Here is a 19,925-nt window from a genome sequence, read left to right on the forward strand (position 1 = left end):
GTTTGGACTGAGTTTGACAAGATGAATCTAATTGCAGATCAACTTGTTAAGTTAATCAAATTTAATTGGGTCAATATTAAAACTCATTCAAATTGAAAATCAACCAAAATAAGACATCAAATTACAATTTACCAGATTAATTTGTTAGGCCGAGTCAACTTTAACCAGGGTTAATGGGTTTTGAAATATAAAGAGAGGGTTGTCTTCTCCTAACATAAAGAGAGGGTTGTCTTCTCCTAACATGTAAATCCTTATTCTTGGGACGGTTCGAACCTATTAAATCTTCTAATGAAAAAGGTCCAAGTCTTGTGAAGGTGAGCATTCAAAAAACTTGATCCATCATATTACTAGATGGGGAAGAAAATAAAACAAAGAAAAAGGACAAGTTACTTCAACCTTAAAATTTCCCCGTTTGGTAGCTAGGAAAAACATGAACCAGACATCATGTGAGACTAACCAATACTGAGCATGACTCATTTCTCTTCATAAGCACACCTTTTTTTTTTTTTATAACTCAGGATGTTCGGACTAGCTTATGCGCATCAAGGCTAATCCCCGAACCCACTAAACACTCTGCAAGCCTAGCACACAGGTAAGACACCGCGAGGATAACATGCATGCATAGAAAAGATCGAACTCGGGTGCAAAGAAAAAGAACAAGTCCCTGCCATAACCGCTAGGCCACGACCTCAAGTGCCATAAGCACACCTTTCATAAGTCACAAAGATGACAGATTAAAGGCTATTAAGTAACTGAGGAACCCTAAGTTTATCATGCCAATCTGCCCTTGTTTCTTCTCCCTTGATCACAAAGAATTTCAGCCTTTGAGGGATTGATTAGTCTCTTCATTTCAATAAATTAAGAAGCTGGCCACAGTTCAAAATTATGAGGATAGGTATCCAAGGTTTTTAGCTTCATATTCCCTTGACACAAAATCTCATTACAGACAAGCATTCAGGTTACCTTTCCACGTGAGGTTGGTTCTGTATATTGTAAAAGCTAAGCTTAGAAAAACTAAATTCACGTGTCTTTATACATGGGAAAAGGGTCATGGAATCACTCACTAGTCAAGACAGAATGCAGGTTGATCTTTTCATTTTTGCAGTAATCATTAGGCCATGTCCATTCTCATTTACTCATTGATAATAAGTCCATGCCATGGCACATATCTTAATGATGAACGACGTGTATCCACCTACAATGAACAAAGGTTAATGTTGTTCTTCTGGGAAAACAGTGGACTTGACGCCAACTAGAGTAGCGAATCAATATTGTCCAACACAGGTAGTCTCACGTTAAATTTTTACAAAGGGCACTAGCTATCTTTGCATAATGTTCACATCTATTTGACAAATCTTATTCATTTAATCAAGTGACCGATTTGTTACGATGAATCAGGACTTGAAGTTGTCTCCATGCAGTTTTCTAAGAATGATTTGCTTGATCTTGATCCATTGTTTTCGGCTTATATAGTTGGTGTTTCCTTGTCAGTGGCATTACCATTTAGGCTAGAATTTGATGCTAATGAAACACCTTCATCACCTAATAGTTTTTCATCTTCATCACCTAACTTTTCTCCAAAATCTTAGCTAGTGTTGTGTGAGTCATCTGCCTTGTTACTTCAGGTATCTTAGTTTCCTAATCGCTCCATTGCTTCACACAGTAGGCATGGTTGGAGTGTGTGGTGTTAACACATGGCAGGGAACTTTCCAAACTTCCTCCCGAGTTTGAACCATCGAAAGTTCTTCAGTATGTCTTCCCCCAGTTTCGCATATTTCATTTCAAGTTGAAGTGCCCAGTTAGAAGAAACCAGATGATGTTTCTTGGCCTCAGAATTGAAGACATGACTCTGAGTTGGAGCCTCTGCATTTCCAACCTCAGAAACTCTCTCCGATGGCATAAGTTGGTCTCCTAAAGACACCAGGGGAAGCAAGTTGACTTTTAATGGCTAGCTGAACTTTGTTCCAGATGTGTAACAAGCTGCACCGCCACCGATGATCACAAGCTTGATGATGAGAACTTACATAAACTCGGAGGAAAACTTGAATACTTTAGACTTCATAAAGAAACATTTTACAAATGGATTTTAACTGAGATGACGATTGAGCTCATCCATGATATCATACTTGTCCTTGTTATGAGATTCTTGAGAATCCTAGAAGAGATGGTGATCATTATCAACCTCTTTAAGAGCTTCAAACAAAGTTTTTTCAGTTCTTGCTCGTTGAGACTTATATATATATATATATATATATATATTAAGCAACAGCACCAATTAAAAGAAGAAAAAAACTTTAAGTCTTTCAGTTTGAGCAATAAAAATTGTGATTGAGCAAAATAAAATATATAAAAAATCAAATTAAATAAGACTTTGTCGATGAAAAGAAGAAAAAAGAAAAAAAATCCATTGCAACCATTCTTTTACATGACCAAAAAAATAAAAGCCAAAGGAATTATAAAACTCTCACCTATTTTTAAACCTTTTGATCTATATTTGTTTTTCAAAATTTACTTTTGTTTTATAATAAATAAAATCATTTTATAAAAAACTTAGTGTTTTTAATAAGAGTGCAGGGACGAAGTTGAACATCATCAACAAATAAGGGACTATTTAGATATTCATATAAAACGTAAGGGACTAAGTAAATAACTTATTGAAGAATCAAACAAACAGTCCCTTTCTACTATCTTCCCTTTCCTGAATCATTCATTAGACAACACTAGCAACTCCGAAAGAAAATTTCATCATTCCTCACAATTTCTCTAACAAATAAAAAAAATCCAAACTTTCTTCCTTCTCCTCAATCCCCATTACTCCTCCCTGTCTGTGCGATTTCGATTTCTTCCATTTTATACTCCACTCTGTTTCCAGGTAAAAACGTTTTCCACTGTCTTCTCTCTCAAAGTTTGGGGTTTTTAAGTTTTTATAATAGAAAAAAAATCAAAGTTCCGAATTCCACAATGTTAATTAATCTTTATTGATTCTGGGTTTTCGATGTGAATAGGTTTTTGAGTGAAAAGTTGCTGTTTGGGATTCGTTTTTGCTGTTATTTTAAGGTTAAGAAGTGTTGCCTGTTCGTGGGGTTATGGCTGAGATTTATGTTGAAGGGAGTGATTTAAAAGCGAATGAGAATGAGGAAGAGGATGAGGAGGAAGATATGGATTTTAATCCCTTTTTAAAGGGAACGCCTTCGCCGGAGGCGTCGTCGAGTTTGAGCTCTGAAGTTGAAGGTTTGGAGGAGGGTGTGAAGGAGGTGAGGAGTGGTGAGGTGCGAAATTATGATGTTGGAGATGTGACTCATGAGGAGGAGGTTGTTATGGCAAGTGGGGTTGAGGTGGGAAGTGGAAAGGAAGGGGAGAGTGGTGAGGATAGGAGGGGTAAGAGGAGGAAATTGGGTTTTGGGTCGAATGTGGAAGATGGGAATGAGAGGGAGAAGGAGAGCGGGGTGAGTAAGGTTGTGTTGGATGTGGATGATGATGAAGATGCTATTTGTAAGAGGACAAGGGCTAGGTATTCGCTTGCGAGTTTTACCCTTGATGAGTTAGAGATGTTTTTGCAAGAGAGTGATGATGAGGATGATCTTCCGAATGTTGATGATGAGGTGGAGTATAGGAAGTTTCTTGCGGCCGTTTTGCTTGGTGGAGATGGGGATGGTCAGGCTAATGAAGAAAATGAAAATGTTGATGATGATGATGAGGATAATGATGCGGATTTTGAGATTGAACTTGAGGAGTTGCTTGACAGTGATGTTGATAATGGTGCAAGGGATGAGGGTCAGAGAGTTGAGTATGAGAGAGGTGGACGAAGGCCGGAGACTAGGCAGAAAAAACGTCAAAAGGCTTCTGCTCAATATAAGAAGAAGCTTTTAGAACAGTCAAAAAGGCCGTTGCGCCCTCTTTTACCAGTTTTGCCTAATGGATTTGCTCCTCCTTTTAGTGCTGTCAATGAGAAAGCTTTGGCACCTAAGCCTGCTCCTAGCTATGCGTCTTCTGCAGAAGATGGTGGTAAAATAAATGGGTTTACTCCACAGCAAATAAACCAGTTGCATTGTTTGATACATGAACATATTCAGCTGCTTATTCAAGTATTCTCTCTTTGCATTCTTGATTCTTCCCGGCAACACCTTTCCTCCCAGGTTCAGGGATTGATTTTTGAGATGCTTCACAAACGTGATAATGTAATAGCCTGCAAAAGAGTTCCATATCCTGGTAATTGCTTTTGTCCTCCATATATGTGCTCATCTGTGGCAGATGAACTGCCCAATATTCGGCCAGGACAGTGCACCTACGAATCACCCCCTGTTCTAAACTTGCAGATGTCAGTCTCTCAAAATGCCCCCGTTCCACAAAGAAGAGATGAACATGCATGTAATGAGCAAACGAGTTCTTCACAGATTGCAGGCTCTTCTTGGAGTCCTTACATAAATGGTCCAATAGTTTCAATTCTGGATGTAGCCCCGCTCAATTTAGTTGGAAGATATATGGATGATGTTTACAATGGTATGAAGTTCAGAAGACATTTACTGCATTGTTCTCTTGCAATTGTATTCCTTTTGCTGTATTTAAACTATTTATGCTTTAACATTTATTTTGATTAATTTTGACAGCTGTTCGGGAGTATAGGCAGCGTTTTCTGAATTCCAGTTCCGAAACATGGAATGAAAAGGAACCGCTCTTCTACCTTCCACATTCTCCCTTATTAGGGGAGGCGAATGAAGTTATGAGAGGAAACGTTCCCCTTGCTGCCAATAGAGTGACATCCTCAACTGGTCAACAACCACCCAAGAAGACATTGGCTGCTTCCATTGTTGAAAGTACCAAGAAGCAATCAGTTGCACTAGTCCCAAAGGATATTAGCAAGTTAGCTCAGCGATTTTTCCCACTGTTCAATCCAGTACTATTTCCACATAAACCACCCCCTGCGGCTGTTGCAAATCGGGTCCTTTTTACTGATTCAGAGGACGAGTGAGTAGAATGTTTTCTTCAGTTTCTTTCATCTGCTCTTTCAACTCTTCAAACTGATAGCTTTATAGGTGCATTATCTTCCAAAGGTTTTTTTATCAATCTTTTTGATGAAAGAAAACAACATGAAGTTTGAGTATTAGAACTATCAACAGTCAGTTCATTCAGATTTTGATGGCTGATTATATTTTCTAATAAGGTCATAGAATTTGAGAGGTGTAAGATTCTGTTTTTGGATATGATGTCATGGGGAGAAAAATCTTCAAAACCAGGATTTGTATCTTCAATTCATCAAAAGCATTATCTAATTTTGCTCTTTGAAAAGCTATGAATGTTGAATCATTGGTATCATGTTCCAATATTGTTCTGTCTGCCATGTTACCATTTAAATTGAAAGCTTTTAGTTATGACTGGTAAGATATGATTGCCAAGGCTCTAAATTTTAATGGATTTTGATGCAGATTGTTGGCACTAGGGATCATGGAATATAATACAGATTGGAAGGCAATTCAACAACGCTTTCTTCCATGCAAATCTAAGCATCAGGTGGTTTTCATCATAGAGTCCTATTATAAACACTATTGCTTCTAGTAACTGCTGCCAGAATTAAAATGTAAACTTGTGTCATTTTTTGTACATTACTTATGCACTTTATCCTAATGAAAATAGGGTCCTGTATCTTTTGGCCAGTACTAGGCAACTCAAATATGCTTATTTTTTGTTCCGGCATGCCTTTGATCTAGACACTTGTATCCGTGTTTTGGAATTAGACTGGTGACCTTTGCCTATTACAGCTGTAAAAGCTTGGGCTACAGCAACCAAAAGGTTACAAACAATATCTTGTTCAAGCAGCAAGCTTTGCTTAAGATGTTATAGGTTAATTATGACCTAATATGTGGTGTATGTTCTCATTGCAGCGTACTTAAATATATGTACATACTATTTTCTGCTGCCTTGTTTGTACATTCGACATGCTGTTTTCTGGGGTTCTTCTTATGATTGCTTATGTGGATCCATGTGTTTAGCTGTTGTTCCCATTTTGCTATGCTAGTTGGTCAATGGTTTCTGTAGCATTGCCATGTCTCTTGGTGATCTAGAAATGTGTTGTTATTCTCTCTGTCGTTCTTTAATTTTCTGAATTTTAAAGTCAATATCACATGCACAATTATCATATTTAGCATTATTGTAATGCTGCTGCTTTTTTTGCAGATTTTTGTTAGGCAGAAAAATCGTTGTTCATCTAAGGCACCAGAAAATCCTATAAAGGTAATCTCATGAGCCCAGGCGTATGAATGATAATTCTCAGTTGTATCCCTGCTCGTTGAAGAATCTTAACACCATTGAGTTTGAAACACAATAAGGGATATAGACTAGATTATAACAAAAATTAACCGGATGTTTATATTTATAGTGAACTGAATATCTACTTTATGCAGGCGGTTCGGAGAATGAAAACCTCCCCATTAACTACAGAAGAGACAGAACGCATTCAGGAGGTAATATCATCCTGGATGTTTCATATGCCTTTCCAGTTGATCAGTTTTTAGATTGTGCTGTCCGATTTTTAATGTAACCTCACTCACTCCAGGGACTCAGGGTTTACAAACTTGATTGGTTGTCTGTATGGAAGTTTGTTGTTCCACATAGGGATCCTTCTTTATTACCTCGGCAGTTGCGGATTGCCCTTGGAACTCAAAAGTCATATAAGCAAGATGCTGCTAAAAAGGAGAAAAGGCGGATATCTGAAGCCAGGAAACGGTCAAGAACCACAGAATTATCAAATTGGAAACCAGCTTCTGACAAGGAAGTATGCTATTATCCTGGATCTACATCTTACCTTGTTGCTCAATATCCATTTGATTTAGCTAATTTTGTATATGAATTTTGGTGGATTAAACCATATTTTGCCTGAACAGTGGCTCTTTGAAAATCTCACTGACACTTTGGGCGTGTCCTTGTTTTTTTTCCTGAGCATGCGTGCTATATAATCTACTTATGTCAAGCTGGCATCCTGGCTACACAGTTACATCAAGTTAGAGGGCTCAGCTGGGCTTGGCTCATAAGTTAATAAGTTAGCTGAGCTTGGTCTCTCATTGATTCACAGTTTAATGTGTACCTAATGTCGTTAAGTGCTTTGACTGGGTGCAGGACAATCAGGCTGACAGAACTGGTAAAGGAAATAGTAGTGGAGATGATTGTGTTGATAATGTAAACGAAGCTTATGTTCATCAGGCATTTTTATCTGATTGGAGGCCAGGTTCCTCAGGTCTCATTTCCAGTGATACAATTTCAAGAGAAGATCAAAATACCAGAGAGCATCCAAACAATTGTAGGCCTGGAGAGCCTCAACTCTGGATCGATAACATGAATGGGCTTCCATATGGATCCAGCTCTCACCATTATCCTCTTGCTCATGCTAAACCCTCTCCTAATACCATGGTACCAAACTATCAAATTTCTAATATGTCAGTGAGTATCTCCAAGCCTCAAATACATTTGCGGCCATACCGGAGTCGTAAAACTGATGGTGTGCACTTAGTGAGATTGGCACCAGATTTGCCCCCTGTGAATCTTCCACGGTCTGTTCGTGTAATTTCTCAGACAGCTTTCGAAAGGAACCAATGTGGATCATCTATCAAAGTATCTACCTCGGGAATTCGGACTGGTGATGCTGGAAAAAACAATGTTGCTGCTCAGCTTCCACATATTGGAAATTTGAGAACCCCCAGTTCAGTAGATTCAATAAGGGATAAGACTAATCAAGCAGCAGACCATGTCACAGATTCACATCCCGAACAATCTGCCATTGTTCACAATGTGTGTACTGCTGAAGAAAGAGGCACTGATTCTGACCTTCAGATGCATCCATTACTGTTCCAGGCCCCAGAAGGTGGCTGTCTGCCATATTTACCTTTGAGCTGCAGCAGTGGCACATCTAGTTCTTTTAGTTTCTTTTCAGGGAATCAACCCCAGTTGAATCTAAGTCTCTTTCATAATCCCCTCCAAGCAAACCATGTTGTTGATGGGTTTAACAAGTCTTCGAAGAGTAAGGACTCCACTTCAGCATCATGCAGTATCGACTTCCACCCACTTCTGCAAAGAACTGATGAGGAAAATAACAACTTGGTGATGGCATGCTCGAATCCAAACCAATTTGTTTGTTTGAGTGGTGAATCTGCTCAATTTCAAAATCATTTTGGTGCGGTCCAGAATAAGTCATTTGTCAATCACATCCCAATTGCTGTTGACCCTAAACACTCTAGTTCTAATGAGAAAGCTAATGACCTGGACTTGGATATCCATCTAAGCTCTAATTCTGCAAAGGAGGTATCTGAGAGAAGTAGAGATGTTGGTGCAAATAACCAACCAAGGTCAACAACAAGTGAACCGAAGTCTGGAAGGAGAATGGAAACTTGTAAAATAAACAGCCCACGTGATCAGCACAATGAACATCCCACGGTTCATAGCAACCTTGTTTCAGGTGCTGATGCATCACCTGTCCAAAGCAATAATGTCAGCACATGCAACATGGATGATGTTGGCGACCAATCTCATCCAGAAATTGTGATGGAGCAAGAAGAGCTGAGTGACTCAGATGAAGAAATTGAAGAAAATGTAGACTTTGAGTGTGAGGAGATGGCAGATTCTGATGGGGAGGAAGGTGCAGGTTGTGAACCAGTTGCTGAGGTGCAAGATAAGGTGCCTTTTCTCTTTCCTTTTTTTTTCTCTCAATATTATGCTGCTTTTGAGAGTGGAGAGGCTTGGCATTTTTTTGGCCGAGCGCATATACTTTCACTTGATAGTAGTCCTGGTTTTATAATGTAGTACTATAACTTTTAATGCTTTCCAGAACGTTTAATTAATGCTATATTTGCCGATGGTAACTCATTATCCTCCATCCACTAGATGAGAATACACCATGTGAGACCATCCAATCGTGATGGTGGGCTTCAGGAAACTCATTCAGCGAGTTTCCCTCCACAAGCATAGATTTATCCCAACTTCAAATGTTTTACCATTTGGGTTGGCTGTGCAAACTTTTTTCATCATTGAACTCTTTCAAGGTCATCTTGTTTTACCAAAAAAGACATGTTCACGCCCACAAACTCATTGACTGTTGTTGCAGTTGCCTTTCCTTACATCTTTTCTCTTCTCTTCTTAATGTCTAGCATGCATTTGCATCCTGTTGGAAGTTTTTATTCCCTCGAGTTAACCACTGATACCTTTTTTCAGAAAATATCAAATGCTTCATGCTGTAGCTCAATTTCACTGATGACTTGATTAATGTACCTCTGGTCTACTTTTGCTTATTTTTTATCTTGATTTTTTCTTTTTATTTTTGGTTTCAACATTGAGCTAGTATATCATTTGGCATGTTGCCCCCCTTTTTTCTCACGTTTTCTCTCTGTTTTTTGGTTAAATCTAATGCAATGAGGGCATTACTATGTTCTCATGTTGACTGATGTTGATTTCTGTTTTCTGTTTGGGGTTTTGTCCATCCTCTGTTGCACTAAAATTTTGGCTAACTTCCCCATTAATTACTTGTTCATAGGATGCTCAAAGTTTTGCAATGGAAGAAGTTACAAATGCTGAAGATTATGGTGATCAACAATGGAAATTGAGGAGCCCTGTTCATTCTCGTGGCAAGCCTTCTATTCTTAGAAAGGGCAGTCCTTTATTAAACCTGAGTCTGACAAGCTTAGGGAAGGAGACTGCAAGTAGTTCTTGGTTAAGTTTAGATTCACGTGCAGCTGTTGACTCTCCAAGAATGAAGACTCTGCATGAAAAGGGTGCAATTAATGACAGCCCCGCAGCCAAAAATTTATCTCCTTGTCGTCCCAACAGATTGTGCAAGAAGACAACACCGATCACAAAAGTTGAAACACAGAAGAATGTTTCTGACATGGCACAGCAACTTAGTCTGGGTCCTCTAGCTGTTTCAACACTGAGGAAACCCAGGAAGCGAATGTGCCGAACAAATACAAATTTGGGCACTCGAACAGTTGCTGAAAATGGTGGAACAAATACAAAATTTGGCACTGGAACAGCCACCGAAAATGGCGGGCTCGATCAAGATAAGTTCGGTTGATTGCTGCGTTTTCAGTTATTCTATCAGTTAGTTGATGAGCCTGGGTTAACTATTTGTGTTCCTTGTGGAACTTGCTGACCAAATTGACAAGTGAGAATCTGGTGTCAAAGCTGGACTACAAGTGCAGAGTACTTTGATTGGCATCTACCATCTTCCTTGCTAACTTACCTCAGGGGTCGGGATTTTTAGACATGCTAACAAAGCTAGGAGGGTTTTCTTGTCGACCCTTTCCATTTATTATGTAAATACTTTCTGATATATAGCATGAGTAAATTAATTTGTGTTAATATGGAGGGTCATGCACAGGCCTTTTTGTTTGTAAATTACGGCATCCCAATTCAGTTGGGGACAACTTTGTGCAAGCGTGATGCTAAAGGTAATGATTTTGTAGCAAAACTGTTGTGTTAGTTCATGCCTTTCTCCTTGAATCATTTTTGGTAGCATTAACGGATAATCAGTTAGAACATATTGCATATAATTAGACAGGGATTTGCTTATCCTGGCATTTGGATCAACATAAGCACCAATATTTGTGCGAGAATCGTCATAGTAACAAATATCGGTGGCAATGTACCACAGCAGCAGGCTTTCACGAAAGTCTGCTTCCACCGTACTTATACGAAACTTTCCTTCATGACATCCCTCTGTCCTAAGCACCTGGTCACCTCTCCCTGCCAATATCTCATTTAGATTATTCATGCCAGGATAGGGCAGCGGTATGTAATGGCTGAATCTTAAACGTTTCTGTAAGAGGTAATTAAGATGGCGTCTTTCAATTGCAAATCCACTTTCTCCCAACTTCGAAAATCTTTAATGCGAAGGAGCTGTTTGAGAAGCATCTTTACCCGTGTCCTTTCATCACTTATTCGTTCTTCTTGTGCCATAGTTCCTCTCCACTTCTTACGATCATACCTGTAAAATGGCCACTTTTGATTAGAAGAAACAATAGCTTGACAGACAGCAGTGGCCCATCACTTGTGTTGCTTGCCAAGCCAAAGCATAACCCAGTCAGAGAAAAGAAGAAAAACGACCGAATATATCTCATGAAGAACGGCTCCAACGAGCAAGCAGTATGATACAACTATATTGGTTGTTGAATAAGCATGGCAGTTTATGGCCATTCTTGCGAATGCAAGTAATGCAGCAACGGAAGATGAACAGCTGATTGTACGGAGAAGGAAGCGTTACCAACAAAGCCCTGTGATCACCTTAGTATAAAGCGCATGGAACATGAATCCCAACTCTACCTCTATCAATCTGAAGGCGTCTGCAGCATTCTTGCTACTCAGAATACGATAGGTGTTCATGTGAGTAGAAAATGGGAGCATGTAATCGGTAAATACCATCTTCGAAATTTGGGATAATAAATGAGCTTCATGGAGATGCACAACCTGACTTGCAATGCGATGGAAGCCTAGAGCTCTATTAATGTCTTCAATAGACATGTCAAGCAAGGCAGGTGAAGGAAATTTCTCATTAAGTTGCTGGCTTAGACGCTGGACTTCTTCATGTAGGACGGCATTATCAAAGCTTGCTGATCTTAGTGCCCAAATCCTCTCTCCGAATTTGATTACTCCAGAAACAAAGACAGGAACGGCTACAAATATGAGTGGATCCTTGCTCCACCATGACCTCAACAAGGCATGAAGCGCAACCGCAACTTGGGTTACTAGTTGAAGTAGCTGCCTTAACCACAGTTGGTTATCTTCTACTGAATATGCAGTAATAGCATCCGGGCCACCAAGGTGTACAAGGAGGGTTGCTGCCCAAAATGCAGGGACAAAGTCTGGGTTTGGATTGGCACAGTTTGTTTCTGTACCTCCTTGGATACCCATGCAAAGAGTTGCCACCCACTCTGCCGATAAGTATGCTAACCAAATAAAATTCCGGAGCCAGGCTGCAGCTACGTGCTACGTGCTTTCGTTTTCTTCCGAAGAAGACGATAAAGATTTGCAAAGAGAGACTGCAAAATCAAGGCACGAAACTCCCATTCATTCCACAATTCCTTGACTTGTTCATATAAATCATAAACGTTCGTCATTGTTCTCCTACAATGCAAGGTAGAAATATTAAACTTTACCTAGACATTAGTAGTTAAATATAATACTAGGTAGTGAAATGAATTTTTCTTAATTCCTAGTTAATCGTGAATTATGTGATTTATATCATAAGGAAAAGAAGGAATGCTAGTGGAATTATTATTAATTAAACAGAATAATTAATGGTAATAATCAAGTAATTTGAAATACATTGCAGGAATCCAATAAAAAAATATATATAGTAACAAAATGTGATCTTATTCAAGTTGCGTTAATAAATCACATGGAAATAGAATAAATAATAAAAAAATATTAAATTTAAATTGGGTGAGGGTTGATGTAGTTAACCTTAATTCAATTTATAGACCTAATGAAAACTTGAATGTGACAGGGTTTAATTTTTTTAAAATGATTTTATTTTAATTTTTTTTAAAAATTTATAAAACAATATTGTTTTGGATTAATTCATTTAAATCGTGACCTAAGTTTTCTTGTTTTATTATTTCAAGACGAGTTTGATAACATTGATTAGAATGATTACATGCATATTTATATTGAACCAGTGATTTCTTATATATTATGTTAGATGGTTAATTTAAAACTATTTTGATCAAACATCTATATATTTTTTTTATTTGGATACATTAAATTATTTTTTTAGTAGATTTTTTTTATATATAGATGATGGTCTAGAAACACATGCAAAACATGTTATGAAATCATATAATTTAAAGAAAAACAAAAATAAAAGGGATGGAAACATGGACATTAATATTTTAGTGCAACAATCAAATATTAATTGTAATGGATACCTCGCTAATTAAGGGTTTAAGAAAAACTATAAATTATAATTTTTTAAACCAAAGTTTCAAAATAAAATTCTTAATGGGATCTATATTAAACTATAGTGTATATTAATTAACAAAATATTTTAAAAATTATAGTCAGACGTTACACAATTTTAATTATACCTTAGGACACTACCAAAGAGACTCTAAGATGGACGTCTACATGCTATTATAAGATATACTTAGATCGATCGGTATTGCATATATATATATAAATACAGAATGAAAGCACTGAAAGAGAGGCATGTTCACTCACAGCTCACAGCTCACAGCCAGTGAATTAAAATGTACCTACCTGTAAGGGTTTGCGAAGAGCAATGCTAGCTTGTAGACTAGGCGAGGTCCTAGCTATTTCTTCACCACCATGGCCAGTGTCTAGAATTCAATCCTCTTCTCTAATTGTAATTATCATGCAAGACAACCTTCTGACATAACCTGTCTTATTTTTTCATCACCTCTTGGATCCAGCTACACTTTTTTTTTTCATTTTTTTCTAAGCACCAATGCATATTTAGCTCACCAGGTTTCTTCTATTTCTCATCTATATTTAACAGCAGCTCCATCTATTACATATCTTTGAGTTAAAATAGGTGTCCATGATGACCATATCAGCAGCTCCATCTATTACATCTCTTTTTTCTTCAGCACCATCACCCACCAAGATGACCTCCAAATATTGCCCTCTCTATCATGCAATTTATCTCATTATATCACCACCTGCACCACGTTTAGCTCAAATCTTAATGATTGGACTGTACTGTTGCATCCATAATGATTAAATTACTAGAAACCAAGTATGAAATCATCCTGATCACATTTATGATTTGATCAAAACAAATCTAGCTTGATGAATGGCCTAGATTCCATCATAAATCTAGTTGCATATATATAGAATCACCCACATTGGATCTTATCCCTTGACTCAGCTTGGCTTCAAGTGACTCAACTCAGCTAGCTAGGGTGTTCGGTAGGACCCACTTTGATGACACTAATTAGATGGTGACGTGGCATGCCAACCATGCATGTTGACGTGGTGTGCTGATGTTTTTGAGCAAACTTTGAGCAGCCTATATGACTTAATTTGTTTTAGCTTCAATTTGCACGCCGTTTTCACCGTTGTGCTTCTCTTGGTCTTCTCTTCACAATGGTATGTGCAAAAACATATTTCGACCACTTTCATTTCTAGGCAAAGATCAAAACACTACTATTCATTACCATGCTCTAATATCAATTTGTTACGGATTGGATGCTAAAATATTGCCCATAGAGGGACTCAACACAATATTTTTATGTAGTTCGTGCAACTTGCCTACATATATGAAGAAACCAATATTATTAGATTGAGAAAACAAGGTTTTACTACAATGAAGGAGGAGGTACACACTCAACTCAACTCTCATTTCTCCCAGTCAGCTTGTCACTACAAGCTATTGCCCAAGACAACCCCTTCTGCTGCCAAAGCAGCTCTCTCTCCCTCTCCTTTTGTTCTACTTGGCTGTATCAACTTTTCTCTCAAACTCTCTATTTATAGATAAGATGAGAGCCTTACTTATGGCTCTTCTAGCAGCCAACTGCCATCATTTATGCTGCTGCCAACTACCACCATTAATTCTGCCATTTGTGTCACGGTACAACAGAAATTGTAAACAGAAATTAACGTAATGAGAGCTTTTGCACACATATTCTTCAGTGATTTAACTGATATTTTTGGAACAATTTTTCATCTATAAACACATAATCAAATACTTCTCTAACCCAACTTTTATGCATCCTTTTGATAACCCCAAAATACTTCTGTTCACCCCTGTTCAATCTCATTTTCTTTCTCCTTCGGTTCTCAATTTTGCTTTTTCATATTTTAATCCTCATATTCATCCATATCTTTGAAAAGTTTTCTTGAGTCCGTATGGGTGCTGCTCCATCATCTCCCTATATTTACGAGGTGCTCTTGAGTTTTAGTGGTGTAACATATATATTCCACAACGGGTTCGTTTCTTACCTCCATAGTGAAATGACAATGTGAGCACTTTACATGTTCTTCAGATCAGATGAGAATAATATTCCAACAGTAGAAGACATTGAAAGCATAGGGACAGAGACAACAATACAAATGTCGAAAATGTCAGTGATTGTGTTCTCAAATGACTTTGCTTCGTCGGAATGTTGCCTAGATGAATTAAGTTGTGTTGATCATGAAACGTAGTAGAGCTGCTGGACACATTGTTCTGCCTGTTTTCTATAATGTGGATCCAGATCATGTTGCACAACAAACAGGGAGTTATGCCACTGCTTTTGATGACCATGGAATTAACTTCAAGGATGATATGGGTAAGGTGCAGAAATGGAGGGTAGCTCTAGCAGAAGTTGCAGGTCAGCGGGGAGGGACGGTTTTAAGAGACAGGTAATCCATGGTATAGCGTATTTTTATGCCAACTTATATCATAGAAATTTTGATACTTTTTCTATAGAAGATTTACTATTTTTTTTTGCTTCTATAAAATGGCGTATTTTAGCTTTAAAATAGTTATATTTTAACCCAAAATCAATAACCATTTTATAATTTTTATTATAAAACCTAACTCAAGATTATTAGAGTTATGGATTAATTATTCACTTGGGTCTTAAAGTTTTTTTTTTTTTTTTAACACTTGAAACGACTTTGACTTAGGTTTTGAATTTTTTTAAAACATTATTTAAAATGATGTTATTTTATGTTTTTATTAAAAAAGTATATCAAAACAATATTATTTTTAATAAATAAACTAAATTAATATAAAACGTGACCTGAATTAAATTTTAAGTTGCTTAACTTATCAACTACATAAGTTTGATAACTATAATATAAATATAAATGATTTTTATATCTCAACATGTTTTTTTGAACCCTTCCAACCTCAAATTTTTATATCTTCGCCCTAAATTTGTATGCATGAAGAATTATTTATTCAAATATTATTCAGAAGGTTCGACCCATTGTAAAGAAAAAGAAAGAATCCACTCTTCAGTTTTATTATGTGCTAGGAATAGTTACTAGTGCATATGTGGAAGACAGGGATGGCCTTTTTCTTACTTTTTTTTTTAGTTTAATGTGGATGTCTGGACTATTTTGCGCATACCTCAACTAATTTCACGGGTCCTGAAATTAACAACCGTGTAAACCTTCAGTGATCATTATATAAGTAACAACATGGCTCGAATCTAAAATCATAGAGAGAACAAATCTCTTGGTTCCAAACTCTTACCACTAGATCTTATTCATACTCTTTTTTCATAGAGAGATGACAATTTCACTCTATACTGATTCAAAGAGATCTCGAATGGCTAAAAACTTTTGGGTCGAGCTTGAATTTGAATTGAGTTATGGTAAAACTTGAAGGAAAAAAAAAGGATTTAATTATATCATCATCTAATTAACTTTATGTTACGTTTCTTTCACTACATACAATAATATACACATTCAAGTTGATGATGTGTTTGTTTTATAATTCTTTATGATGACATAAGAATAGTGTATAGAAATTTAAATTTACAATATAGTTGTTTTAATTATGTTATCATATTATATATATACACAAACTTTTTTCGTGAAACCAATAATATCATTTTCTCTTGAAAATCAAACCATAAATTATAGTCAAAACAAAATGTTAATAAAACACTATCTAATTTTTTAAGATATTTGGGGGTTTAATAACCTCTTATTAAACTTAGAGATATTATGTGAAAAACTATTTTGAGATAAATATAAAAAATAATTGGAAACAAAATATTTATTGAAAAAGAGAGGTAAATGGCAAATATAGCTGAAAAAAGAAGAAGTGTAAGGCCATGATAAGAGGCCCATAAATTAAGCAAGCAAACGATAATGGCAAATCTATTAGCCTGGACTTGATTTCACTTTCACCCCGAAGGCCCAAAGTTATAAACATTTTAGCTGCCTGAAAGACAGCAAGAAAACTAAACAGAGCAACTCTCTGCTTCTTCCATTTTGCACGAAGGAAGCTTCAAAAGGTGTGATTTTCATCTCAACTCTCTTGCACTTCAAATGCTTTATTTTACTGTTGTTCTTGGTCTTTTTCTGTTGTCGTGCAAAACCCATGTTTCTTTTTTGCTTATAAAGGTTGTGGTTTTACTATTCAGGGCTCATCTTTTAAAATAGTAGAGAATTATAAGTTATAGTAGATAAAGGAGCAAACTTTATCGGAAAAAATGTATTTTTCCCCTCATAGAGAGTATATCTTGTTAAATGTTGTGTTGCATTTAGATATTTGTTCATTTGGTGATTTAAGTTGATATCATTTTAGTATGTTTTCGAGCTTCTGTTTATTAAAGTTTGTTAATAACAATGAATCTAAGTAGATAAAGACTGAGTCTTTTTATGATTAGCTGATATGGGTTTTCTATGTTTTGGTTTTGTGTTGCAGTTACTAGATTGTTTTGATGGATTGAGTGGCCTGCTTTCTATGTTATTAAGCTCCTTTTTAATTAAAAGAAAGTGTTTCTTGGAACGTAGTTTTCATTTGGGTAAGAGCATTTTGAACCCGATTTCTGAGGATATTGTTCTTAGAGCTATTTGTGTTAATCTCAAACAAAGGAGATGGAATTTCTTGGAGAAAAATTTGGCGAGTCTAACAAGTGCATTAGTGAGTCGTGTTGTTTGTGAGTTTCGGAACGCGCCTCAGTTAGTTTTGGAGTTTTACAATTGGGTTGGAGAGAAAAAGAGTGTTTTGCACTCTTTGGAGATTTCATGCAGTGTAATTCATGTTCTGGTTAATTCGAGGAGATATGACGATGCCTTGTCTCTTATGGGGAATTTGATGACTGTAAATGGCTTATCTCCTCTGGAGGTTCTAAAAGCATTGAATAATAGTTATGGAATCTGTGAATCAAGTCCTGCTGTTTTTGATGCATTGGTTCGTGCTTGTACTCAAATAGGGGCTCCTGTGGGTGCTTATGAAGTGATCAAGAAGTTGCAAATAGAGGGTTGCTGGGTTACAATTCATGCCTGGAATAACTTTTTGAGCCATCTCATTAAGGTGAATGAGATCCATAGGTTTTGGATGGTGTATAAGGAAATGGTTTCTTATGGGTATATGGAGAATGTAAATACTTTCAACTTGGTTGTGCATGCTCTTTGTAAGGATTGTAAATTACAAGAAGCACTGTCTGTGTTCTATCGAATTCTGAAGAGTGGTATTTGGCCTAATGTTGTTACTTTTAACATGATGGTTGATGGAGCTTGCAAGATGGGTGACATGGACCTTGCCTTGAAGCTTGTTAGGAAGATGGAAATAATGTCTGCAGGATCTATCAAGCCCAATTCTGTAACTTATAACAGTCTCATTGATGGGTTTTGCAAAATAGGGGGGATAACTGTGGCAGAAGAACTTAGGAATGAAATGATGAAAATAGATATTGAGCCTAATGTGAGGACCTATGCAACCATGATTGAAGGGTATTCACGAGCAGGGTGTTTGGAGGAGGCACTTAGGCTATGTGATGAAATGGTGGAAAGGGGATTGCTGCCTAATTCTGTGGTGTATAACTCAATTATGCATTGGCTTTACATGGAAGGAGACGTGGATGGAGCTTCTTTGGTATTCACTGACATGTCAGATAAGCAGATACCCCTTGATAAATTCACCTGTTCAATCCTCACAAGGGGTCTTTGCAGAAATGGCTATATAACCAAAGCTCTTAAATTCCTTAACCAAGTTCTAGAAAATAACCTCATTGAAGATGCATTTTCACACAATATTCTTATCAATCTCTTATGCAAAAGCAACAACTTTGCTGCAGCCAGGCAACTGTTGGCCAGGATGTATGTACGTGGCTTGGTTCCTGATGTTGTTACATTTGGTACTTTGATCGATGGGCACTGCAAGGAAGGGAACATTGAAAGTGCAGTTCAGGTCTATGACAAAATGGTGAAGGGTGAGGAAAAACCCAACTTGTTAATATACAATTCTATTATAAATGGTTTATGTAAGGATGGATTGGTGGATGTTGCAAGATCTTTGGTAGATGTATTACAGAGGATGGGTTTAGTTGACACCATAACTTATAACACCCTGATAAATGGATATTTCAACTGTGGGAAGTTTGACAAGGCATTTAAGTTATCAACATTAATGCAAAATGCTGGAATTTTAGCAAGCAGTGCCACTTACAACACGTTGATCAAGTTTTTGTGTAAGTTTGGTTGTGTTCAAGAAGCAAAGGAACTGATGACGATGATGGTCCTATGGGGTGTGCTTCCCGATAATATAACATATAGAACTCTTGTTATCAACATCAAAAAGAATTGCAGTGCTGAAGAGGTAATTGAATTGCATGACTACATGGTGCTTAAGGGAGTTGTTCCTGATAAACTAACATATGAAAACATTGTTAGCCCACTTCTTCAAGAAGAAAGTGCAACCAGCTGAGTTTTGGTGCGGCTGAGTGAGCATTCTGTGTAGAAAGAAGAAAACACAGGCCAAAATTCTATTCTTTAATTTCTGTTGTTCAAATCAAGAATTTGTTGAGCTTACAAAGAAATAGGGGATTGCAAATGTACTTTCATTCTTACTTCCAGTTAAACTGCTGTTTCCATATATAAGACACTGGATTCAGGTTTTTTCAGTTTTGTTCTCTTTACTTAATTGATACTGGTTTAAAGTAGTTCTGAATTAGTTCTTGATGCAAAACATGGGTACTAAGTATTGAACTCAAATAAAATTCATGTTGCATTCAATAAAATGCATTCTATTTGCTGTGATTGTGAGAAGCCACAATTTGCCCTTTCAAAAATCTATTCATGTTACTAAACCCTTACAATTTATTTTTTCAGATGTATAGGGACTAGTGAAGTTACTTCTAGTTATAATTCAAGATATTATATATATGTGTTTTTTTGATGATTGCACCAAATTTATTTGGCTTTTTCCACTCCAACAAAATCCTGAAGTTGAAAATATTTTTCTTTAATTTCAGAAGCACGTTAAA

At 36.9% G+C, this 19,925-nt stretch overlaps 2 protein-coding genes across 3 annotated transcripts; both read left to right on the top strand.

Annotated features, from left to right (window-relative positions):
- Nucleotides 1–2,694: 2,694 nt before the first annotated feature.
- Nucleotides 2,695–10,447, top strand: LOC133703259 (uncharacterized). Its single transcript, XM_062127719.1, has 9 exons — nucleotides 2,695–2,872; nucleotides 3,006–4,500; nucleotides 4,608–4,965; nucleotides 5,424–5,508; nucleotides 6,172–6,228; nucleotides 6,399–6,458; nucleotides 6,551–6,769; nucleotides 7,111–8,661; nucleotides 9,515–10,447. Exons 2-9 carry the CDS (start codon nucleotides 3,087–3,089, stop codon nucleotides 10,049–10,051), a joined length of 4,281 nt encoding a protein of 1,426 aa, XP_061983703.1. The 5' UTR covers nucleotides 2,695–2,872; nucleotides 3,006–3,086; the 3' UTR covers nucleotides 10,052–10,447.
- A 6,411-nt stretch (nucleotides 10,448–16,858) lies between these two features.
- On the top strand, nucleotides 16,859–19,562 carry LOC133703115 (pentatricopeptide repeat-containing protein At1g11710, mitochondrial). Of its 2 annotated transcripts, XM_062127544.1 has the most exons (2): nucleotides 16,859–16,949; nucleotides 17,363–19,562. In XM_062127544.1, exon 2 carries the CDS (start codon nucleotides 17,402–17,404, stop codon nucleotides 19,364–19,366), a length of 1,965 nt encoding a protein of 654 aa, XP_061983528.1. In that variant the 5' UTR covers nucleotides 16,859–16,949; nucleotides 17,363–17,401; the 3' UTR covers nucleotides 19,367–19,562. The 2 variants fall into 2 exon arrangements, with proteins under 2 accessions (XP_061983528.1, XP_061983526.1); XM_062127542.1 differs by lacking the exon at nucleotides 16,859–16,949 and having other exon boundaries at nucleotides 17,330–19,562.
- Nucleotides 19,563–19,925: the final 363 nt, after the last annotated feature.

This window comes from Populus nigra, chromosome 9 (genome assembly GCF_951802175.1).
Source record: "Populus nigra chromosome 9, ddPopNigr1.1, whole genome shotgun sequence".
Lineage (NCBI taxonomy): Eukaryota > Viridiplantae > Streptophyta > Magnoliopsida > Malpighiales > Salicaceae > Populus > Populus nigra.